The 26,447-nt window shown below is 32.3% G+C and overlaps 2 protein-coding genes across 3 annotated transcripts in view; both read left to right on the forward strand.

The window, feature by feature from the left end:
* The window catches only part of LOC133195717 (calcium-activated chloride channel regulator 1-like), a 66,691-nt gene that overhangs the window by 23,437 nt on the left and 16,807 nt on the right, over window positions 1-26,447 (forward strand). The window lies entirely within an intron of this gene.
* Window positions 15,420-26,447, forward strand: part of LOC133195715 (calcium-activated chloride channel regulator 1-like) — a 46,541-nt gene continuing 35,513 nt past the window's right edge. The window contains exons 1-4 of the mRNA XM_061331642.1: window positions 15,420-15,610; window positions 22,190-22,472; window positions 24,111-24,246; window positions 24,446-24,611. Coding sequence (XP_061187626.1) covers window positions 15,446-15,610; window positions 22,190-22,472; window positions 24,111-24,246; window positions 24,446-24,611 — 750 coding nt within the window. The 5' untranslated portion in view covers window positions 15,420-15,445. The remainder of the gene's footprint in view (window positions 15,611-22,189; window positions 22,473-24,110; window positions 24,247-24,445; window positions 24,612-26,447) is intronic.

Here is a 26,447-nt window from a genome sequence, read left to right on the forward strand (position 1 = left end):
GTGAAAGAACATGGAGCTTTTTCTGCTAGAAAAATACTGATTTATATGTAAGGTACAAACCTTTAAGACTATTAAGGATTAATTGCTTTATACACGTATAATGAACATGACTCAGAGATAACAATTTACACAGATTTTAAAGACCGGATGAGGAAGTCAATTTATTGATATTATTGTTTGTTAAAACATACAATTGCATATTAAGTAAGCATTCTCTTTATAAGGAATACATAAATACATTAATAATACTGTTAATTAATAATTATATCTTATTTGAATTCCTTTTTTTTTGTTAATACTGACCTTGTGAATTCAAGTTTTTTTTTTATGGGGATGAGAGATCAGTTTTGTAATTTAATGGTATTGAAAAGATGTAATACGATATTTTCATTTTTAAATAGCTTTAAAAATGTATTTGCTCAAGGTAAATGTCAATATTTGTTTCGACATTAATGTCAACTAATGCTAGTATTTACGTTAAAAGCGAAAAATGGTTTCTCAAATATACTCATCGGTCATTCACAACTATTTGCTGATATATTTTCAAAGGTCCTAAATCTGTATTGCTTACCTGGAAATTAAAATTTATTATGAAATGAAAACGTTTCAAAAGGTACCTTTTCCCTGGACTTCTTTGGAGAGATCTACATCTAGAAAATCTCGGTTTTCTGATACAATTTTCATTTGCACGTATAAATTGCCTGCTGGAGTTTGAAAGAAATTTTTCTGTTTAATAGACAAAAAGAAAACCAAAAAAGAATTCCATGAATTTAGTGATAGTGATAAAAAAAAATCCCACTTTTGATTATAATGTCGATATTTACAATTCTTAGCAAAGTCTTTCAAAATACATTTAATTCTATACATATATAACTAAGTATCATTTTTCGAAGCCTCGCGATATAAATCTTAACTGACGAATCAAATTTACTATAAAAATATATCATTATTTATACAATGACGAGAATTTCAAATCAAAGATCAGAAAAGCACGTAGTATGGGAGGGGGGGGGGGGGGCTGTTCCCCCACTTTTACCACAAACAAAACCTTTTATTATTGAAAATGTTCATTGAAAGGCTGGTCCCCACTCCTTTTTCAGCGGCAACTTATTTTTCCGAGATAGGTTTTTGGTATTTATAAGCGATACATTTTTTTTGTGAATACTAGTTATTGTAAATAATCTAAACTAATAAAAAATACGCGAGAATGAAATAGAGGGAAACTTACCACAACCATCACATTGTTATTTTCTTTGTCTGATAGTGTAAGTTTACTATCTTTAAGTCATTCTAAATATAATTGTTTTTAAGATAAGGTTAATCATTTATTCCTATATAGAATAGCTCTGTATTAGAGTATCCTTACAATTCATCTATTGTTTAATAAATCTTAAATATATAGATTTGATCTTTTATTGATGAAGAAAAATAACATTTAATCAGATTTCTTTTTATTTTATCATAAGAAAAATCCCATCTCAAGATCAAACTTCAAATACAGATAGACCTTTGTTCATTTTAGAGATTTCCGAAAAGGTTTGCAATTTTTGTAAGAATTTTTTTTCAAATCAAGACAAAACACTATTGCGTACGAAGAAGAAAAAGAAACACTCCACAACGATTTTTGAGTGCATATGCAGCAGCAGAAACTGGAACAGTGAGCATGACGTAAAAGCAATTATTAAGGACCTTCATGATCTGGATATGTTAACCGGAAAAGAAAGACTTAGTGAAATAAGCAAGGAATATTTGTCAAAATTTAGTTCATTCAATTTACTGTTTAGCAACATACATGTATTTAGTGATTGCAACATTCATTTTAGGACAATAGATTGTTGCCTGAGATCATTGCAGATTCTAAAATGTGGCGGGAACGTCTTCTGCCAAATGCTGCTAAACCACCTAGACATCAGTACAATCACTCAATCCTTTATATATTTATTCACTTAAAAAAAATAGCAAAGTTTCCTGTTGTCCTACTGCAACCTTCATGAACTGCATCCTCAGAATTAGTCAAAATGTAAACCAAAAATGCCTACTGCACTAAAATTTCGTTTTATCTTCACTATGCTAAGCGGTTTTTAAAGCACCTGTTTCGCAGTGAAAATCATAGGGGAATAAAAAATAGATTGGCTAAAAAGTTTCTTATTCATTTTGGTAGATTTGTAATATTTCCCTCATATTCCAGAAGCATATCCTCTGCTGTCAGCTATAGGCTGAACATTTAATTTGATGGATCACTAAGCTTATTTCATTATTGAATAAAATCACCTTTGATCGTTGTCTAGATATTATTGTCTCTGTAAACACATATCTTTTATGAATTTGTTATCGTTAAATCTGTTTCGGTGCTCTTTTCGTTCTTGTTTTGATTCCTCGTTGTTTTATTATTTATTGTGTCTAAATCCTATTTAACACATTGTAAGGCCTACATCCAAACAATAGGCCCATTTGCCACAACACTCACATGAATCACTATGGCCCTTCTGTTCTTCATTAGCAGAAATTTTCCCTATGTATTCCAATGTAAAATTACCATCACATATTGCGGCCCCATCCTACCCTTCTCCCCCAGAGGTCATCAAGATCTGACCAAATGTAAATCTACATTACCTGGGGATGCCTCCATATTAATATGACTAATCATGGCTTTGCGGTCCTTGAGAAGATGATTGTTAAAGATATTTCCTATTTATTCCTGTATAAAACTGATCGCCCATGTGGCCCCAGCCTACCTCGGGGGTCACTATTTGAAGAAACTTTAATCTAAACTAACTGAGGATACTTCCATATAAATATGGCTAATCATGCCTTTACTTTTCTTGAAAAGATTTAAAAAAAAAAAACTTCCTATATATTCTTATGTAAAAGTTTGATCGACCATTGTGGTCTCACCCTACCCTTGGGGGGGGGGGGGGTCATGATTTTAACAAACTTGATTTTATAATACCTGAGGATGGTTCCATATAAATTTGACTAATCATTGTTATGCCATTCTTGAAAAAAAAATTAAGATCTTGTCTATACTTTTCTATGTAAAACTCTGATCGCTCATGTTTGCCCCAACTTATCCCAGGGGTCATGATTTGAACAAATTTGAATCTACTCTAACTGATGGTGCTTCCATATTTTATGACCAATGGCTTTGTTGTTCTTAAGATTTTCGAAAGATTTACCCTATATATTCCCAAATAAAAATTTGATCGTTCATACTGACCTCGCCCAACCCCACGGGGTCATTTGAACAATATTGAATCTAGACTACCCGAGGATGCTTCCATATAAATATGACTGATCATTGATTTGCTGTTCTTGGAAAGAACTATTTTAAAAAAAATTCCCTATATATATATATATATTCCCATGTAAAAGTTGATCGTTCATAGTTACCACACCCTACCCCGGGGGTCATGATTTAAACAAATTTGAATCTACAGAGGATGCTTCCACAAGAATATGACTAAGAATATGACTAAATATAGCTTGCTATTCGTAAAAAAAAAGCATTTTAAAGAATTTTCCTATGTATTCCCACGTTAAACTTTGATCACTCATAGTGGCCCCGCCCTATAACTAGGGGTCATGATTTTAGCAAATTCGAATCACAGGATGAAAAGCCAGGTTTCCCAAATTTGGAAACCCGATGGAAACATATGGGAATCGTGACATCAGTAGTTTCCATATAGTTTCCATTTTATGGAAACCACATAGTGGTTTCCACGTAGATTCCCAATATGGAAACAATCAACCTGTGGTTTCCCGTAAGTTTCCCAATATGGGAAACCGTGGAAACATGCAGTAGTGGTTTCCACGTAGATTCCCGATATAGAAACAATCAACCTGTGGTTTCCCGTAAGTTTCCCAATATGGGAAACCGCGGAAACATGCAGTAGTGGTTTCCACGTATATTCTCGATATGGAAGCAAACAACCTGTAGTTTCCTGCATGTTTTCCAGATATGGAAAACACGTATGCTGTGGTTTACACCTATTTTCCCGATAATAGACATTTTGGAAACGTGTATCAAAAGAATAATAAAAAAAAACTGTTTGTGTAATTCTGTGTAATAAAATTGAACATTCTGTGACAAATAAAAATTTTTTTTAACATTTTAGTCTCGGTAAAACTCATAAAGACACGTGAATTGGAATTAGTAGTAAGAGAAGATTTAATACAACTTTTAACTTTAGAAAAGTCAGTGTAAACTATTCAGATAAAATTCAATCATTGCGCTAACCCTTGTAATCGCGGGCATCTGTTCTCACGTGCCACAGGTGGAGACACGTGTCGCGAAGACACCTGTGTATTTTTTGTATATTCTATGTGATTTGAGAGGGTTTTCTACCTAAAGGGAACAATGGGCTGTGGTCAAGCATGTACATACACATAGTCTCCACAAACTCAGTTTAAATTTAGGTGATAATAGCCGGCCATTGATTTGATTTAAAAAAAAATAATTTAAATTATCAATAAGACCACAGAATATTGATAAGATAAGCTACATTAATTTTAAGATGTTCAATGAGAGAAGAAAAAAAAAGAATTGATTTTAATTTTTCATTACTGATTAAAAAACAAAATTTCCTAACCGTTTAAAAATTATATATACTTTTCTATCGGTCTAGAATAAATCTAAATTCTCTTTATGTGTTAAATCATAATTCTTTTTCAAACAAATTTGTAAGTGCATAGATAAATGAAATAAAATTTCTTAATCGGTAAATAACGAATCGTCCTTGTTTGACATCAATGTAAACTTTGAATATTGAAAACATAGAAAGAATTATTAATTATCAACTTTGTTGCCTGCTTAATTCGCAAATTGTTTATGAGAAAGAATGCAGATGGATCTATTATACAACATAAGAACTAAATTACTAATGTTTTGTGTGAAATTCGTATATAGTCCTCTACAAAGACATTGATAAAATTAAATACAGCAGAATAATATTCATATACAAAATTAATGAATGTTAACTAAATAACATTTTTTTTTATTTATATCTGTACACAGACCCTGATGTAGTAAATGTCTTCATTTTTCGCAGGGACTTACAATAATGTTGGTCTTAAATGCATACATGCACGTATAGTTAATTTAGCCATTTTGTACACAAAGACCAATGCTGGCTCTAAATAAAGAAAAGTCTATGATATTTATATAACATGATTTTCTTTTCCTTAAGAACAACATCTTCTGAAGAACTGCGTGCTAAGGCAATTCATTGAAGAAAAAAAAACAATAATTTATTAATTGTTTTACACGTAGATGCTTAGCGAAAACTTAATATTTTTAAATCGTGTATTATGTTAAACAGAAGGTTACCCCTTTCAAATTTAAGCCCCCTCCCCTCCTTCAAAAAATGGAGAGAAATGGAAAAGTTTCTTTCGATATTTATGTATAATATACTGATGTGGTGATTGTCAATACTTCTACATGTACAAACATTTCTTTATATATATGCCGTCCATTTCTTGATTTTTATACCCCTACATGCACCATTACTTATTTGAAAAAAAAAAAAAAACTGCACTTAAAACTGTCTACTCAAACCACAGGCCTGTATAATTTCAGTTTGGGGCACAAACTTTACCAGAAAGTTCTTAACTAGCAAACCTTATCAGAAATTACCAGAAAAAAGTTATATATGAAAGATACAGGGCGGTACTGGCTGATTGGTTATAGCCACGTATATATATACAGCCCTACACATCAACGAGTATACACCGGGCATTATTTTCCAACAAATCAGATGATCAAATATTGACAAATTGTTACCAGTCACGACTAAAATTCTGAACGCAATGGACATGATTGTAGGTTACCTACAATAATTCTGAGCTTATTTTAATTATGTGTTTCAGGTCAGTAGCAACAGTTTCAAAAGTGGGGGGGGGAGGGCTTCCACATAAAAATCTGACAAGCCAAAAAAAAAAAAAAAAAAAAAAAAAAAAAGAGAAGAGCATAACCATTTACTTTCACCCCCTACCCCCCCCCCCCCCCCCCCGCATTCTACGGGCCGGTGTTTTCCAAATTAAAATACTGTTTTCCCTACCTTTGCTCAGTCTGACTAAAGCCAGCCTCTACTATTTCACTTCGTTCGTACGAAGTGAAATAGTAGGGGCTGGCTTTAGTCAGACTGTACCTTTGCTTAGATATTGGTTCGTTTTTTTCACTTTGTGTTTACTCTCCTTTTTTTATAAATCAATTTTCAGATTTAATGTGAAAAATTCTGATACATTATAACAGTGAGAATTATCTTAACTAAAGGCAAAGATGTTTGAAGTAAAATATAACAAATAGAAAAAAGTCCAGCAAATTTCGTCCACTGATTATTATTGATATCATGCTAAAATCGAAACCAAAAAAGGAGGGGGTTCAAAAAAGTATCTAAAGCCGAACAAGAGAAAAAAATCATCAAATCTTTATTATTTTTGAACCGTCCTTGCTGGTAATTAAATTATTTTGTCTTGATTTTCACAAGTGTATACTAGTCTAACATACCCTGATTCCTTCTACTAACTAGCAATTTTTGACACCGAACTTTTCCATCATCACTAAAAATAAAATACTGTTCTGTATACATGTCATGTAGTTCATTTGCATGCCAAATGCAGATCGAAATTTACGGCAGACTTCAAAGGACAACAGTCTTATCACAAAATAATAAACAGCTGATAAAGAGTCATCAAACGTTTATTTTGAGGGGCGCAACAGGAAAATAAACTTTGTTTTCTATACTGCAAAAAATATGTTTAGGGACGTATGGCATGTCCACTATGCCCCCCCCCCCTCCCTATTTCCTACGGTCCTCAACTAATATTCATTTTCTGACGCTTCAAATTTTAATACATGTATACATGCATAAAGGTTTAACATCTTTCGTTGTGACATTATACATTAATCAGAATAATGAATAATTTAATGAAAAAGTAGTGGGGGGGATAACCGGACATTTTCTGTTTGGATCGGCACTACGTACCAAGCCCCCCACCCCCACCCCCCACCCCCCAAGTCAAATAATTTGAGGGGTCATGAAATGTCTCTGGTCACCCTCAGAAAACCGCTTTGTTTTCTATAGTATACTAATTATCAGCAAATTTATTGAGGAACACCCCCTTTCTATGACTAGTGAAGAACTTCACTAAGGATATGAACTCATAATCACCGTAATAAGGAAATTATATTATATATAAAAACTTTTATTACCCTCTAACATAATTAACGTAAACAGGTTCCGTTTCCCATAATGCATCGCTCTGCAGAGGCTTTAATTTCATTGGTCAATTTTCACGAGGCGCCATATTTTTGGAGTTGAGCAAGACGGAGATGGACTCGGGTGTAAGGTGCAAATGTGAAAAGTTAACGATGTTTTCGCTACCCAGTGTCTTTAAAACTAAGACAAATGCAATGATCAACAACCAAGGATTAGTGTACGTATATTTTATACACTTTTTACGGTAAATTATACTAATATTGGGCAGAACAAATCTTTCCCATCGATGACCACATTCGTTTTGACGCCATTTTGAAAAGTTTGATATCAAAGTTTTAAATATGTTAGTTTACACATTGAAAAAACGGAAAGAGAAACTTGAATTATACTATATTTAGTGTTTTACGTTCAATCATTGATGTATAGATAGTAGACTTTGTATAGTTAGGCCCTATGGCACCACATTTGTCTTTTTCCATGCTGTATGTTGTATGTTAACGTTTCGCCTTTGTAGATTTTTTTTTAATGAAAATGAATGCTTAATTACTATAATAGTTCTCTCTCTCTATAAATAAGTGAAAAGTGTATAAAATTTTTTTTCGTTGTTAAATCGGATAATAGTGTTTGTACCGAATATGGTTTCTTTGTTAATACAGAGAAACTTATATCCGGTTTGAATATGTTCTCGGAATGCAACTTGTTGTACTTTTGGACTTCTGGAACTTTTTATGACGTAACGACAAGGTAAAAAAGAATTATTTCTCCTACTTAATTACGATTAAGTCATCAATATTTAAACAAAAAGTGTCCGCAATCTCAACTTATCAGATTATTCACGAAGGACATCATCGATGGAAACTACCGGTATATCTGTATATTTAATTTTAAAAAATATAAATGTATATGAAATTCTTTTAAAACGTTCCTACAGTTTTGGTCGAATTTTGGTACATTTGGTACTTTTGTAAAGTAAGATACATAATTCTTTTTATTGTTTTATTTTATTTCTTTCATTTTTATTTTCTTTTTTTTTGGGGGGGGGGATTTCAATTTTTTTGTTTTGCAATGATAGTTTTGTGAAATCAATTATTGATTAATGAAGCTTAGAGAGCCTAATAAGTGTTCATGTTTTCAATCACATTTCGCTTTTGCGCAGCTTCCTCCATGGTTAAATTTTCAAATGTGGAGAACCCTGTAATGATGTAATCCTCCTGTTATTTCGATATTCATCCTAAACTCCCCAGTAAGGGAGGAACCCCAGTTCCCCTTCTACATTTTAAATGTCCCCTTCTATTTCAATTCTTAGGGACAACCCTGTGTACTTCGACCCAAATTTTGTAAAATGGGTAAGTAGGTAGGTAGATTTTTTTTTTGGCAGTGTCTAACAAATTGATTTTTTGTCATACAAAAACACACAATTAGAAATTTATTGATGTTTCATTACACACTGGACAGCTAGACAGGTTTAATATTTATTGCTCTCGTTAAAACAAGTGTCTTGGAGAAATTATAAACCTCAACTTTATAATGAAACAAACTTTATTTCCCTGAAACCAAAAAAAAAAAGTAAAATTAAAATACTTAAAAAAATGAATGATTGGGTAGGGGTGATTTTGATGGATCTTTTGGAGTACATCAAACAAATCATTCATAGCTCACCTGAGCCAATGGCCCAAAAGAGCTTTTCTGATCAAAATTTGTCTGTCGCTGTCATTGTCTTTAACTTTTCACATTTGAATCTTCTTCTCAAGAACCACAGGGCCAATTTCAATCAAACTTGCTACAAAGTATCCTTGGGTAAAGGGGATTCAACTTTATTTAAATGAAGGACCATATCTTCTTCTAAGGGGAGATAATTACAAATAAATGAAAAATTAATGGCATCATTTAAAATGTTCTTTTCTGGAACCACTGGGCCAGGAAAAATTAAACTTATTTGGAAGCATCCTCAGGAAGTGTAGATTCAAATTTGTTTAAATCATGACCCCCGGGTGTAGGGTGGGGCCACAATTGATGATCAAGTTTTACGTAGGAATACATAGGATAAAATCTTTGAAAATCTTCTTCACTAGAACCACTGTATCAGGAAAGATGAAACTTATGTTGAAACATCCTCGGCTAGTGTAAATTCAAGTTTGTTCAAATCATGACCCCTGGGGTAGGACGGGTCTACAATGAAGGATCAAAGTACATAGGAAAAATCTTAGAAATTTCTTCTATACAAGAACAGCAAAGCCATGATTTGTCATAATTATATGGAAGCATCTTCAGGTAGTGTAGATGCAAATTTGTTCAAATCATGACCCCCAGGGTTAGGATGGGGCCACAATGGGCGATCAACATTTTACTAACAATACTGATACATAGGAAAGATCTTTAAAATTCTTCTCAAGACCAATATAGTCAAAATTGGACATAATAATATAAAAGCCTCCTGAAGTAATGTAGATTCAATTTATTCAAATCAGGACACTTCCCCCTCCCTCCCCAGGAGAATAAAGGGGCCATAACAGGGGATCATAGTTATACAGTAAAACTCGTTTAGTACGAACACGGTCGGATATTGTGAATTCATGGATATAGCGAAGTTTTCTTGGATCCCCAGCTAAATAAATTTTACTAATTCCTTATATGGATATAACAAATTAAGGATATAGCGAAGTAATTTCACAGGTCCCAGTGACTTTGTTATAACCGAGTTTTACTGTAAAAAGGAAGAAAAGGAATATATCAATAAAAATTTTCTTCTTAAGAACAGCAATGCTAGTATGTATCATATTAATTCAAAAGCATCCTTCGAAGGTGTAGAATTCATACCCTCCCCCCCTTCCCTCTGAACCACTTTTATATATAAACTTTTAAATACTGAACTGATTTACGCTTTTTCCTACCCAAAGTGCTCAGGTGAGCAATGTGGCCCCTAGGACTCTTGTTTATTGTTGGTCTTATAAGTGAAATCAGAATGCAATACAGTGTAGTAACTGTACATAATATATTCTTTGATAGTTTCAGAGAGAAGAAAATTGACATTAAAGGAGAACCAGTAACTAAAGATGTATGATGAATCAAGATGTGATCATGTGGTAAGTAGTAATTAGTTCAATCATAAATAGGCATGTATGACAATTGCATTAAAAGAAAAGAACTTGATTCCAATTTTAATCGGAATGTTGAACTACCAGCTGCAAACTACAACAGGTTAGGCATAATAAAAAAAAAATGTTTGTTTACGCCCCCCCCCCCCCCCCCCAACCCAATATCTAATAGCCAACCCAAATTTTTTTTCATTGTAAAAATCCATAAGTCACTCATTCGTCAGTTTAACTTTTACATGCATCTTAATCGGTCAAACGTTTGAATCGAAAGTACTAGAAATAGTTAGTGCAACATGGAGTTATTAAGCCCAAACAGAAGTAAAGCACCACACAATGGTAAAACTGTTTTGTATTTCAACCAATTCATGTGAATTTGTGTATAAAAAAATTCAATAAAATAAAAAAAAATCCTACCTACCAACCCTATTTTATTTCAGCATGTAACAGTAAACAAACATATTTTTTTGTCTGGCCTTATGATATTGTATGGCTTGGGGTCTTTTTCACTTCTCTTAAAAATTTTGTCTGGATGATATCTAGCATAATATACACCATGCAGTGAGGATTTTAGTTCACCCGAGCTAAAAACTCGAGTGAACTTTTCTGATCACCTTTTGTTTTGTCTTTTGTCCATCAAACTGTCGATCCATCAGTGAACTTTTCACATTTTCAACTTCTTCTCAAGAACCACTAATTTTAACCAAGGTTGACACAAAGTAAGGATATTTTAAATTGTACAGAGGAAGCCCCCTCCTCTCCCCCCCCCCCCTTTCACCCCAAGAGGAAATGATCAACTCTTTCAGATATTATTGATATGATCATTGTTGAGCAACTTATAATTTTGTATCCTGTAGACTTTATTTTAAGAATAATGAATATTTGTTTAAGAGTCCTTTTGTCAAGGTTCAAAGTTCAATTAAAATTATTTTGTGATACATGTATTTGAGGATTCGAGATATCAGGAGTAAAATATTTAAAGAATACATCCAAATTACTTCGACATATCTATGGTATTAGAGATGCCAAAGTTCAACTGTATGGCTATGCTAAAGTAGTAAATATTATAACTTACTAAAACTTTCTAACATTGAAATATGTTAAATGAAACAAGACAAAAATGAAAAATAAAAATTTACTGGTTTCTGGCTGGTCAGTATTTTGATGACTGTAATTTCTAAAATATTCAATGAAACACTTTGAAGCTTTAACTGTAGATATATGTTAACTAAATATACTATAAGATAATATTTATAAATGAGAAGTTTTGAACAAACATTACAACATGCATGTATGTAAATTGGGGGTAAAAATTTGTTACCGGTAATGGCTATCACCTTAATTTTCAATGACATAAAACAAGATTTAGAATGTAGGTAAATAATACTAATATGTGTCTGTACATATGATATAGCATATACATGTAGAACTTGTACTGAATGTTGATTAGCTAAATCTTGAATGGCTGATATGTTGGTCGTTTTTGATGAAATTTAGATTATTTGTATGTAAACTGAGTGTACATGCAACATGAAATTATTCATAAGGTATTAAACATGATTTAAACATGTGTATGCAATGCAACATATGATGAATTCATATTGACTTGTATAGATATAGCTTAACATGTATGTGCATTGTTTTTTAGGGTCCTGTTCTGCAGATGCCATGAGATGATCTGTCTGTCCATCTGATATCACTTGTCCTGAGTATATTTTTTCTCCTCTTAGCCCAATCTCACTCAAATTTAACTCAGAGAGTGCCTGTGGATGGAGGGTAAAAAGTGACCTTAGACCAATTATCAAGGTAAAAGGTCAGTATCAAAACACACTATATATCTTTATTTAAAGTCCTTGTCCAGAGCATAATTTTTCTCCCTTGGTATGATCTGGCTTGTGTGCCATGGGATGAAGGGTTTTTAGTGATCTTTAACAAAATTTCTAGGTCAAATGTCAATAAGAAAAAAAAAAGATTTGTAATATCCTTGTCCAGAGCACATTTCTCCAATTCACTCAACTAAAAGCAGTGTTCTACATGTACGAGATGGTCACATTCTCAATCATACCTGCTTTAATATTAATCTGGCTTAAAACCTTACTATGTAATGTTCATTATTCGGATTTCATGTCATTAAATTTAAAGACTGAAACTAATTTTAATAATCACTGATATTGGTACATGAAAGGACATTGAGTGATCTTGTAAGATTTCTAAATAATATTCAAGCATACAATTCTTACATCAAATAATAATTTTATATGAAAATATATTGCAGATCGCAGATGATGTGAAGAAAATACAAAGGAACCTGATGTTGAAAGAAGTATAGAGTATTTAATGAAGTTTTTATGAATGGACTTAGATGTGAAAGACTACTTTATTGTGTACCAAGATATATGATTTTATTTGTTTTGATATCATTTTCAAATAATGTTTTTGCACATCAAATGAATTATTAAACATATGATTTGATAATGCTTTTTCCTTTTTATACATTTTCTTGATAGATTTTGAAAAGAAAACACAGTTTACCAAGGAAATTAATAATATATATTTTGATTTAAACCTGCTGTTCTCTTTTCACATTCTAGACAAGAAAGATTTACCATGGAAAATACAGGGATCCTTGAGCTTCCAGTTGCTTGTCAATCATTTTTCGAAATTGAAATGCTCAACCTACCCTGTAGTTTCCATGGTATGGAAACTATTACACCACAATTACACATTGCTTCCCGTCTCAGAAAAATAAGGGAATCTTGAAGTTTCCCAGTAATTTCCTTTTATGAGACACCAGATAATTCCACCAAGTTTCCATCACACGGAAACCACTACGCTCCAATTCCATATAGTTTCCTGAGACATGGAAACTTGAGGAATCACGAGGTTTCCTCTAGTTTCCGTTCATGGGAAATCTGAGGATTCCATCGAGTTTCCATTCCATGGAAACCACTACGCTCCGATTCCACATAGTTTCCTAATTATGGAAACCAGTGGAATCTTCAGGTTTCCCATTATGGGAAACTACATGGAGACTCAGGAAACTTCACGTTTCCTGAGGTTTCCGTGGTTCGGGACACCTTATGGAATCGGAGCGTAGTAGTTTCCGTGGTACGGAAACTTGACGGAATAACCTGGCATCCGCTGCGGAAACCACTAGGAAACATGTTGTAAACATGAGGTTTCCATGTGGTTTCCATACAGTTTCCCATGACGGGAAACTGCTTATTTCACCCAGTGAATATACAATATATCAGGAAGCTTTCACAGTTTCATCTTTTATAGTCAGTGGTTCTGGAGAAGATTTTTGAATGACCCCACCTTATTTTTTACTTTTTCTTAATATTCTCCCCTTGCAAGAGGTTATGGCCCTTCATTTGTATAAATTTTAATCCCCTTTACCCAAGGATACTATGTGCCAAGTTTGGTTAAAATTGGCCTCATATGGTGTTGCCATTATTTGTTCACTGAATTATCTACGAATTTTTCTGTTTACCCGATGATGACGAGGACCACACGTTTGGTAAGACAGCATAACAGGGAATGCTTACTCCTCCCAGGCATCTGATCCCTTTCTATTTTCAGATGTCCGTGTCAGATCTGCTCACAATTTGTATTGTTTTGGACTTTTGATCATGATCATATGGGAAGTCTACATCATAGAGTCAAACAGAGGCTAATGCACCTTGGAACGGCTTTTCTTAAAATAACATCTTTAAAGATTGTTTTCTCTTTTTGTTCCCACAAGACCCATATTGAGCCTCTACCATAGCCTTCACACATTTTGACTAAACCTATAACCGACAATAAATACTGAATTTTAATATGATTACAATATGTAATGTTACCTTACTCTTCTGGGAAAGCTTTTCCCCCCTATATACGTGTATTATGTAAAACTTGCCCACCGATAATACTCCCTTCTAAACTCCAACATCCATTGCACACTTTTTATTGCAGCCTTGCTGTTTTTAAGAAAAGAATGATTTTTAAATATTTAAATTAATATTCCATGTACTAGTATATATATTAAAGCTATCTTTTAAAGTAGTCCCAACCTATCGCCATGATTTAAATCTTTTTTATGTACTATCAATGGACGTTTGCCCAATAACTTAAATTGTGCCCCTGTTGTTCTTGACATGAGGATTTTTAAAGTTTTATCTCATTTTTTAAATCTGTATCACCTGAGGATGTTTGCATATTAATATGACTAAATATGCCATTGTTGTACTTGCGATTTTTGATTTTTTTCTTATTTTATATTTCCATATGAATATTTGATCCCTTGTAGTCGCCCTGCCCTACGTTCCTGAGGACAATGATTGAAACAAAGTTGAATTTGCAATGAGGCTTTTTCAAAATGAATGCTACTGACCATTACCCTGCTGTTCTGAAAGAATTTTAAAAAAAAATACCAAATTTTGATCCCCTATATTATCCCCATTTTGACTATCTGGCGGTAGCGATTGGAACAGGCTTCAATCTGCTCTACTCCGAGGATACTTACAAATACGCAAAACTAAACACGGTTCAACTGTTTTTAAAAGAATATTAAAAAAATCCTATACTTCCGATGTTAACTTTGATCCCATATTGTTCCTTCTTCCTACCCGGACGGCGAATGATTTACACAAGTTTGAGTATACACTCATTAAGGAGGCTTGCAAAAATCATTTTCTTGCCCTGGGATTCTTGAAAGAATATCTTTGCCCAGTCCTATTTTTGCCTTTCTTTGTTATCTCCCATTGAATCCTATTTATCTAAGGATGTTCTATGACAAGTGCTCTATAACTTGCACCAGTAGATTTTGAGTGGAAAATGAAAATGTGAAAAGTTTACGACGACAACGACTACCATGCCAACAGTTAAGGGACACAATCAAAGAAGAGACGCTTACTTGAGCATTTTGCTCAGGTGAGCTAAAACACCTCCAAATACTCAGGTCCAGTGCAATGAACTTCATGCAATTATAAAATCATCCGATCAGGTTAAATGTCGTGTCATAGCAACAACGATTTAGTTTGCTGTTGCATAATCAGAATACCACACATACAGTAATTGGAGCACGTATGCACAGAAGAAAAATCCCGGGAAAATAGTTGGATGTAGTTAGAAGGTTTATGTTATGAATCAAAAATGAAGGTTCTCTATTATTATTTGAAATTTTTCTGCATAGTTGGATATGTTAATGCTGTTTGCCAGACTAATCGAATTGAGATAGATGGAAATGGCTATAAGGGAATTACTGTAGCAGTGTCCAGTAAGCTGGAACCATCTGAAATCCAAATACAAAGATTAAAGGTGAGATATTATATTCATGATTATTGCTCCAAATATAAGTCATTGACAAGAGGACCAACAAATACTCCCCCCCCCCTCTTCATATAGAGATAATGATACACGAAGAGCTTATTTGTATTCTAACGCTTTGTCCTTTATATTTCCTGTGAACTATGCAACATTTTGTGGAAACAATGTAGAGTTTCCTGCAAACCAAGCCGCGTTAACATAAGCCCAGAAACATTAAGTTTAAGCCAAAAACTGTTTCGCAGAGAATGTAAATAGAGTTCAATATAAAACAAAATATCATGAAACTATTAAAAAAAAAAAAAAAAAAAAAAAAAAAAAAAAAAAAAAAAGGAGGATACTATAATACATGTAATGAGCTCTCTTCTTTAAAAAACATTAACTTCTAATTCAATGCTTTAACAAACATACTAAATCTGCTAAGGACACTATACATTCAACTATATGCTGATGTAAGAAGACTGGATCTTTGAAATTATACATTGAGATTGAGCGATTGATATTTTATATATTCTAAAATAAATACATGCACATATGTTGTACATAATGGAGAAAAAAACCCCAGACGCTACTGAGTTGACAGGTTTAAAATTATTTGCTTTGTCTGAAATACCGCACTCCACGAATAGTATTCTATTTTTTGTCAAAACAAGCTATAGCATTTTCTGACCTAAAATCACAAACCATAAAGGATTTTTAAAGAGAAGATTGAATGCGGTTCTTGTAGGCCACTAACCATTGATCCTCAGAAGCGTTTCTTTGGTTCTCTTCTTCACATAGTAAAAAGATACTGCTTAAAGTTTTTTGTCAGCATTTTTTCCTTTTTCAATTCAAATTCCTTGTATCAATTTCCTTGGTTTGCATTGTTTTGGCGTTATGAAGGTCACAATATTATTATTTTATCTTCAGGTCATTTCTCAAAATCTGTACATAGTGTTCTTTTAAGTATTTTCAATTACTTCCTTATTTAAAATCGTTTTAAATGCAGCTGTTTAAAGTGTAACGTGAACCAGTGTATTCTAGGGGTAAAAATAAGGCAAACCTTTCCTAAAGTACAGGTTCTAACCCTTCTTGTATTTATTTAATTCACTATAGATATTAAGTACTTGGGATTGGAAAGTCTTATTAAACTATTGAAGATATAAACCACACTGGTTGAAATGTATACCCAGGTTCTTTAGTGATTCCTAGATTATGATCAACACCTTGTTTAGAAATGACAAGATTTGTAAAGTTTTATAATTTATTGTAACAAAGGTGAATATGAATTTAGACTAGTTGATAACAAAAAGTAATTATATGTTTCCAAAATATAACAGCTGAATTTAACCAAATAAATAAATAATAAGATATATGAAAAATATCGGGGGAGAACGTGACAAACTTAAAAAAAATGTATTTATTGCACTAAAGAGCTTCCATAAACCCAAGAATGTAGGCTAATATTAACAACAGGGATGGCCTATATATATATATATATATATATATATATATATATATATATATATATATATATATATATATATATATATATATATATATAAATGAAATAAGGTAAGGGATATCTAAATCTACCCTGAACCACGGTATGACTCTACTATGGGTAACTACATTCCTAACAGTTTGCTACCGAACTTGAAGTTCTTAAGGCACGAACCTAGCCGTTCTTGACCCCTAGCAGAGTGAAGTTAACGCGTTGAGTAGCTCTATTTATAAGTAAAGGAAGCCAATGAAATACTAAAAATAAATGCCTTATATGATTGGCCAGAACTAAGTCTTTTAGCCAATGAAAATACAGAATATATATTACGTTTGGGATGACTAACAATATGGCGGGTACAATGAATTACCTACATGATTGAAAGGTAAACATCTGTAATATCAAAATACTGGCTTTGCAGGATTTTAAAATGACTTCTGAAGTAAATAAATGTATAGTAGACATAATATTTAAACTTTACAGTTGGAAATCTGATATCATAAAGTCTGTAAACATCAAAATTGTCACAAAAGTATAATGGATCATATTTGGAAATATTTCAGTAAGTAAGAATATTTGTCAAGTACAGTATTTATTTATCCATCTTTCACTGCATTTGAATCTAGAACTTGAAAATGCATGTAAATATCAGATCAAATACGAAATGGAAACTATCTTTAAAGAATTTCAAAACACTTGACAATTAAAGTCGCCTCATACCTTTTAACAAATATAATCTCAAAGGAATTTGACCTGAAACCTGAAACCATTCGAGTTTATTTTAATGTAAAGGTTGATCAATCTCACAAATTCAGTAAAGAATTTCAATCGTGAATAGGGCAAAACACGGATCTCTGGAAATACCAGGCTGGGATCAGGTGCCTAGGAGGAGTAAGCATCACCCTTTGACACCCTATGTTGCAATCAGGTAGACGGAATTGTCCGTAGCCAAATCTAGTATAAAAACAAAGGCCAAACAATTGGTATGGAATATGTCAGATAAAATACTTCCCGACGATAGTGGTATATGCAAAGTCATTATAACGACCTTAAATTTTGCGAAAAGCTGACTCTAAACGAGATTTGTAAAATTACTGTTGCATCAACTTACTTGTCCGAAACCTGCCTCAGTTTATTAAAATTGACTCAGAACATGCTTTTGCGAATCGGATCATTTGGGAAACATAAACACCATATATATATATAACTACATAAAATAAGGGAAGGTAACGATGGAAGAGCTGAAGCAATCCCATTTGTCATACACTTATTTATTAGTTTGCCATTATCGTTTGTGGTCAGAAAAAACATCCAAATATGAAACGGATGTAGCAGATTCTGTAGGGTTTTTCATATCAAGTTGACTGGGATATATCAACTTATAATTTGAATGAAAGTAACTATTGTTTGTTGATAGAACGTCGATACATTTAAATATTGAGTCGAAAGCCACAGCTACTTTTTTCTTCTTCTCGTGTAAACTTTTTGAATAAATTATGCTTCAAAAGAATATAAAGACGCCGTCTTATAAAGGAGCACAATTTTAGCCCATCAGTATTCCAACAGATAAGTGGAAGACCTGGTCTCGAAAGACTACATAATGTTGTCAACGAAGAATTTCAGCATGTTTTAATATTAACTTCAGAATACCTGTGTGTAGAATAAGAATGATTTTATCAGTAACTTTGTAGTTGACCTATCAGAAGATATGAGAATTTACGACTTCAGTCTCCCTTGATACCAAATGAGTATATCACGTTTTTGAACACTTTTTGTTCTACAACTATGTAGATAGCTTTTTTTCATTTTCGAAATATACAGAAATTGTCTTTGAGGGTAAATTAAAAAAAAAACGGAGACATATTTATCAATCTTCTTTAAAAATACAGGCAATGGGAATGAATTTCTATGGCTCAGCATATGTCTTGATCTATGACATAAATAATGTTTTATATTCGCAGCTCTGTTAAGGCTGCATAAAGGGGGCGGGGCCTAATTTATACGGGAAAAGTTTACTGTGACATTACACAAATATAGCAATTCCTCACAATAACAGAAAATGAAATAATTTGCGAATCTAAACTGCATAAGAGTAATGAACTACATCAAAACTTACCACTGCATTCATTTTTGTCGCTAGTTAAATCCCACGACAGCAAGATATAAACAAGTCACTGATCGCAATGCACTTGTCGACATGACGTCATCATGGTAAAGTTTGACGCATTTTATGTGCAGTGAGAGGCGGATCAAGTAATTTTTTCACAGTGAAAAATGCATTTTATTATTAAACAGAATATTATTTGCAAATCTTAGGTAGACCATTAATACAAATCTGAAACGTTTGTTTAGTGCCATTATTTAAAAAATATCGAGAAAATGTATTGAATTAATTCTACCGTGGTTTTGTCTACAGGGTGTGCATGTTTCACGCCGAGGTGCCTCATTAAATCGCCTTTTCGCAAGGGCATACACTTAATAGATCTTGACCATTTTTTGAATACACATAACGGACGTATTCCTTAACTTGAAAAGTGCTGCTGCTTTCCTGAAATCGATAGCATGATTTGATAAATACATAAAATACTTGGTAAAGGTCATACATATTTCAACATTAGCCAGATAACTTGAAATTTAAACTAATAAAATGCGAATTCTATTTAAAGCAGCAGCACTTTCCATAAACTACAAGTTATGTAGAAAACAATCTATTACTTTAATTTTTAATTTTAACTAGGGTATGCCTTTGCGATATTGAAATTTGTTTGTGACCTACATACAGTACACATTACATGCATTTATCACGTGACTATCAAATAACGTGACCAAACCAAATTTAGTACAGAGCGGGGTATACAATGTTATTCAAAGAATGTTAAAGTCATAAGATAATATAGTACCTTTACAAAAATAAATTCAGTTTAAAAAGGTATGTATTTATGCACGTTTATATTCTGTTGATTTCTTTAAAGTACGCCTTAACAGTGCTGCGTTGGAAATAAAGATTTTTCTGATCAAATTCAATATATTGAGCTTTAAATCTAAACTATAGTAATTTTGTTTGTCCATGTTACGGTCATGGCTGATGCTGAAAAATATGTTATACCATGTCAGGAGTGCAACAGAAAAAATACAAAGTTGCCAAAGGTCTATGATTTTAAAAATCTGTTTGACAATTATGTCAAAAATAAAAAATTCTCAAAGTGTAAAAAATATAACTGATTTACTATTAAAACTTAAAAAAGTTATCTGAATCACAAGTACCATTAATGAGTATCAAGTATCTGTGCATACCCATTTATGTCAAGAGTGCAACATTCGACTTTATGCTCCCTAGCATGGATAAACTTTTATCAGTAAATGATTCTTTGCTTTCTATTTTGGAAAATGAAGATAAAAAAAACATTTTTACAGAAAAATCTATCAATTATAGGATCTCTCTGTGTTTCAGATCCATATTTCTAGGGAGTGCAAAACATTTCTTCAAAGATCCACGTTCAATGATGAAAAGACTTCTATTAATATACATGTATACTAATAAGTATTAATACTAATAAGTATTATTTGATCAATAAGAATCTATTTGAATAATTAAGTATTAAATCATCCATTTGACAGTTTCATTACTGAAATCTGTCTGTTTTTTTTTTTCAATTTCATCAATGCATATGTATTTTTTCTTGTTTTCATTTTTTGATAGAAATTTAAAAAATCTCACTGAAAAATTGTTATAAAATTCAAATAATTCCACTATAACTATAAAAAAAAAAAAAAAAAAAAAAAAAAAAAAAACACATTCTGGTGTAATTTATGCTGCACACGTCTACTTTGGTCAGGAGTGCAACAAAAATGTTAAAATTATCAATGATCAAATTTGAATACATGAAACGCACTTATTGATGAGTTGGATGTTTCTGGTTGACCTCAGTTGCTAAAAGTATTTGTCACATAAAGTAAAATGTCCTTTAAATATAACTTTTATCTTCTAAACATATTTAAGCTAGTTTTGACATTAAAAGATAATAATTCCAGGTATTAAGCGAAGTTTAAACAATGATATATATTTTAACCTTGAAGCAATGAAACTATAAATATTGCACAATTTTACTACAACTTGATGTTGCCATAATTTTATGAATTTTTGTGTTTTATTGTTTTAATTTCAAATTTTACTGCAGTTAGGAGTGCAACAAAACTAGTTTATAATTATAAATGAACTTAATCTATCTTTACTAAAAACAAATTGCAGAATATGTTTGATATTAATTGTAGTTGAAATCATTATGTCTATCAACAAATTTCAGACATTTTTGGACATTTTACAGTCAATTCAGAGAATAATTTTCATCACTAAACATACATTTTTAAATATATAAGCATTAACAATTAAATATATAATCTTTATTAAATACATATTAAGCAAATAATCTTTCTTATAAGTCAAGAAAATATGAAAAACTTGCCTTAAATGATAAAAAATATCAAAACAACAAACTGCCTTACAAAATTTGAATGAATTATTGTGTGTTATAATTTTTAAAACAATGTTTAAAAAAATATCAGATGTCAGGAGTGCAACAAAATAAGGTAAATTAAGATAACTTCAAAATCTAGTCTTTTTTGTAAGAAAACCTATTTATCAAAATGCTTATTTGGCAAAGATTTAAAATAAAAAATGACTAAATGGCCAAAACGATATTTTTTGTAGAATTAATTGTATTATATGCCTTTCATATTAAAACATTCAAACCAGAACAGAGACAAATAATGTAAAATAACGTATAATATTATATTAATACTTGGCTAAAGAATAAAACCTTTGTAAAAAGGATAAAATCTTTCTTTAAATACATTCATTATACAACGAAATTTTGAGACACTAAATATTGGTACATATTTATATATTTCTTTTCATAAGTTGAAGCAAAATCACATAGTTTTATATTATATTGCGTTACAATCCCTAAAATTAATTGATCATATACATGTAAATACTATCAGGAAAGCATTCTGATAATAAAAGTAACTGTTTATATCATATTTGATAAATTACATTTGTACAACAATTGATAATGCATTTTTGTTTTTTCCAGGACCTGTTTACTGCCGCTTCTGCTCGACTGTATAAGGCAACAAAACATCATGTATTCTTCAAAGATATCACAATAGTAATACCAAAGTCATGGCCGAGCGATATCACTGATAGTTATATAACCGGACCCCAAATAGATTCTGCCCATGTGATTGTTGATAAACCCAACCGACTCGCAAAAAATAAGCCCTACGTCTCTGGCATGACCGGATGTGGAAATCCTGGGAAACACATACATTTAGAACCGTATACGGTGCAATTTCTCCCCGCTGATGGAGATGCAGGTATATAAATGTTGAAAAGCTTACAAAATATGTATCTTTATGCAACATAAACATTGACTACATGAAATATATGGAGATGGCGAACAGTATTCAAGCTCGAAAGTCCATTTAAACAATACAAATCAGGAACAAAGCAAACACGGACCTCTAAAACATCAGAGGTGGGATCAGGTACCATGGAGGAGTGAGCATCCCCTGCCGACCGGTCACACCCGCCGTGTGCTCATTGTCATGAACGGGAAATAACGGAAAAATCCTTAGACAATTCAGCGTGTAAATAATGGCCTAACAATTAGTATGAAAAACGTTAATCAGCATTTGACTTAATGATAGATTGTTCTTGCTGACAAGGTCATTGTATGGACCATAGAACTTACGAAATGCTGATTTTAAACGAGGCTGTTGATATTCTTGTTTCATCAACTTGTTTGTCAATAACTTACCTCGTTTTAGAAATTGTTCATACGTAGAGCATGCTCTTGCGTATCGAATCTACTGAGAAATTTTAACCCCGTATGCAAGAGTTAATGGTATATTGCTGCATAAAGTAAGGGAAGTTGACGATTGAAAAGTTAAAGTCATCACGTTTATCATAAAGATTAGTTTTAGGTTACAATTAATGTCTTTTTCTAGTAAAATATCCAGATATGAAACAGAAGTGTCAGACTCTGTGATATATTTTATTTCAAGCTCACTGAGATATATGTATATCGAGTCGACATATGAATGGACATTGCTATTGTTAATTGATAATGCGTCGTCGAAATATCTAAACGTCGAGTTAAAGGCCACAGCAAGTGTTTTCTTCTTCTCTTGTATAAAATTTTGAATAAATTCTGCTTCATATGAATACAAAAATAGGTCTGCTAAGAAGGGATCGCAATTGATACCCACTGGAATTCCAACAGATTGTTGGAAGACTTGGTCTCCAAAAACTACACATACAGATATTGTCAATCAAAAAGTCAAGCATCTTTTTAATATCAACTTCAGAGTACTTGTGTGTACAATCAGAATGTTTTTAACAAAATAATTTTGCAAATGACCAATGACAAGGTAAATAAATTTACGAGTTCCATTTTTATTGAAAAAATAGCTGTCAATGATGTCAAAAAACATGGACTTTAATTTATCAATTGGAATGGTTGTGTATAGAGTTGGGAAGTCGTAAGTTTTTTTGCTATTGATTTTGGTAAAATTTTGTGATTTCAAATTTTCCAAAAGTTCCAAGGATTTTTTAGGAATCCACATCTGATTTACACCACTTCTCGAATATATAATTGCACAGTACTCTTGAAGTTTCTCCTTCACTGCTGTTAATATTTTAGTGAGGAGTAAAGAAAGAGGCTTGGTAGAACATTTACTGGAACCCGCTAAGTATCTTTGTTTGTTCGGATTTTAAAATTTTATGATTGGTTGTTGGGAATATTTAAATCTGACACATGAATTTGAAGAATTTTCTCCTTAGAAAGGGAGCTATGGGTATAAGTTGGATTACCAGTTGTAGAATTAAATCCCAGTTCCTTCTAAAATACAATTCAAATACATATGATATTCTTAATAATGTTATGAAATCAAAACTTCCAATTTTGATAACTTTAACGCTTTGTGTAAATAATTTCCTTTTTCACATTATAGACAGATTATTCGTTCACCATTGGGGCCATTTTAGATGGGGATTATTCGACGAACATGGAGATACCGAGTCCCCAGTCCAGGAGCCAAATACAAATACGTGGTTTTATTCATCTGGAGGAACCTACAAACCAAATATGTAGAAACATACTTTAAATAGTCACTTGATGATTCTTTACAAAAAATAATGAAATTACATTCGTAATTATCCTTCAAAACGATAAATCCTAACATAATATACACTATTATAATTCATGTGCTTTTATTTTATTTTGGTTTCCCTTTTTTATCTTCTTCCATGTTTATTGCAATGAAAATACTTGATTTTACCTTTGCAGTTGCGTTAAAAATACATTAGGTAAAAGTGAACTGAATTATTGTGGGAGTAATATGAAGTGCTCTGTGGATGAAAATGGTTTACCTGAAAAGGATTGTAAATTTTGTGCAGACGAAACTGGAAACACTGTTAATGGATCAATAATGGGGAACATAGAAATATCCAGTGTAAGTGTTTATAAAGTTGAAATAAAAGAGTTACTATGCAAAACAATCCTCATTTGTATATTTCATCCGTTTATATATAAAACGTTATACGTAGAATTTTTTATATGATAGCTAGAGTTGTCGAACATGTCGTGGAAAGCTTTATACACAAAAAGAATTCTTTCGTACTTTCGTAAAATTGACATACAAAACGTTTAATTTGAAATAAACATAGGAATTTTTTTGTTGATTTTGCATATATGTTGAATGTATAGGACTGTGCTGTACATATTGTGTATATTTTGATCTGAGATTGATAAAAATCTAGTGCTATATCTTGGTAATCACGTGGTACACTGACGTCCTTTACTCGACGAATTGGAAAATGAAAGATGAAACGATTTTTATTACTTTTAAAACGAATAATTCCAGTTTCATTGCGATATTTGAAAAGGTGGAAGAGTTTTGTGATGAAGAAGATAGCACTGTTCCACACAACGAAGAAGCAGAAACACCGCAGAACAAAATATGTCAAGGAAAAAGTGCCTGGGAAATAATGAGACTTCATTCTGATTTTAAAGGTTTCTATTTCTGTACATATTTATAATTTATGCTTTCTTTCCAACCATGAGAAAATGAATGAACAAAAGCTCTTGTTTATCATCAAACTACTCACGACGTACACGTTTCTAATTACATAAACTGGATAACGAGGGCTCATGAACCCTTCTTTTCGTCTTCTAAAATTGTATCAAGAGGTTAATTTTTAAGCTAATAATCAGATAATAGGAACAGGCAATGTTCTATAACGTTGTCTCTTTTTATTAACATTTACTTGTAATCTGCAAGTTCGATTAATAATATTTTTTTTTTTTCAAAGAGCTGATAATATAAACAAGAGGCCCATGGGCCATATCGATCACCTGAATAACTTTTGCCATGCTGTTCTTTACCAGATTTCCCCCCTTGTAACACCTATTGTGGCCACGTCCTACCCCCGGGGGTCCTGATTTGAACAATTTAGAATCTACACTACCCCAGGATGCTTAGACATAAGTTTCAGCTTTTCTGGCCCGGTGGTTCTTGAGAAGAAGACTTTTTTAATGACCCCTCCTATTTTTTTTCTTTTCTTGATTATCTCCCCTTGTAAGTGGACTTGGCCCTTTAATTCCCCTTTACCCGAGGGATGCTTTGTACCAAGTTTGGCTAAAATTGGCCCAGTGGTTCTTGAGAAGAAGTTGAAAATGTGAAAAGTTTAAAGACGATCGGACGGACAGACGGACGGACAGACGGACGGACGACGGACAACGGGTGATCAGAAAAGCTCACTTGAGCTTTCAGCTCAGGTGAGCTAAAAACAATTCATATTGTATACGAGGGTTGTCACAAAATTCCGTAGACAAGCGCCGTTTTGTAGTAACCAGGGCCGGGTTTCACTAAACTATCGTAAGATTTGTCCTAAGATAGACCTTACGATCATCTTAAGATCTGACTTATGACAATCATAAGATTTGTCACTGTTGTTTTACAAAACTATCTTAAGTATAAGAAATCTTAAGACAAGTCTTAAGACAAATTCCATTCTTCAAAATTACAGGGAATTTTTTTTATAATATGTTTGCACGAAGTTTAGCGTCTTTCTTTAATTTTCTTTGAAATATTGAAATAATAGTGTGTCTCATTTAGTTTCTTACATGTATGCAGATATACCCTCAAAAAAAAAAAAAAATTGTTGCATCAACTTTAATGTACTTTGTGTGTGTGTGTTGTTGGGGGGGGGGGGTCATAAAAAAACCAAATTTGAATTAATTTCATCACAAAAATTATTGAAAAAAAATTTGCTTAAACGTCTTTTTG

This window comes from Saccostrea echinata, unplaced genomic scaffold (genome assembly GCF_033153115.1).
Source record: "Saccostrea echinata isolate AGI-Se365-2 ecotype Australia unplaced genomic scaffold, CSIRO_AGI_Sech_v1 ptg000029l, whole genome shotgun sequence".
Lineage (NCBI taxonomy): Eukaryota > Metazoa > Mollusca > Bivalvia > Ostreida > Ostreidae > Saccostrea > Saccostrea echinata.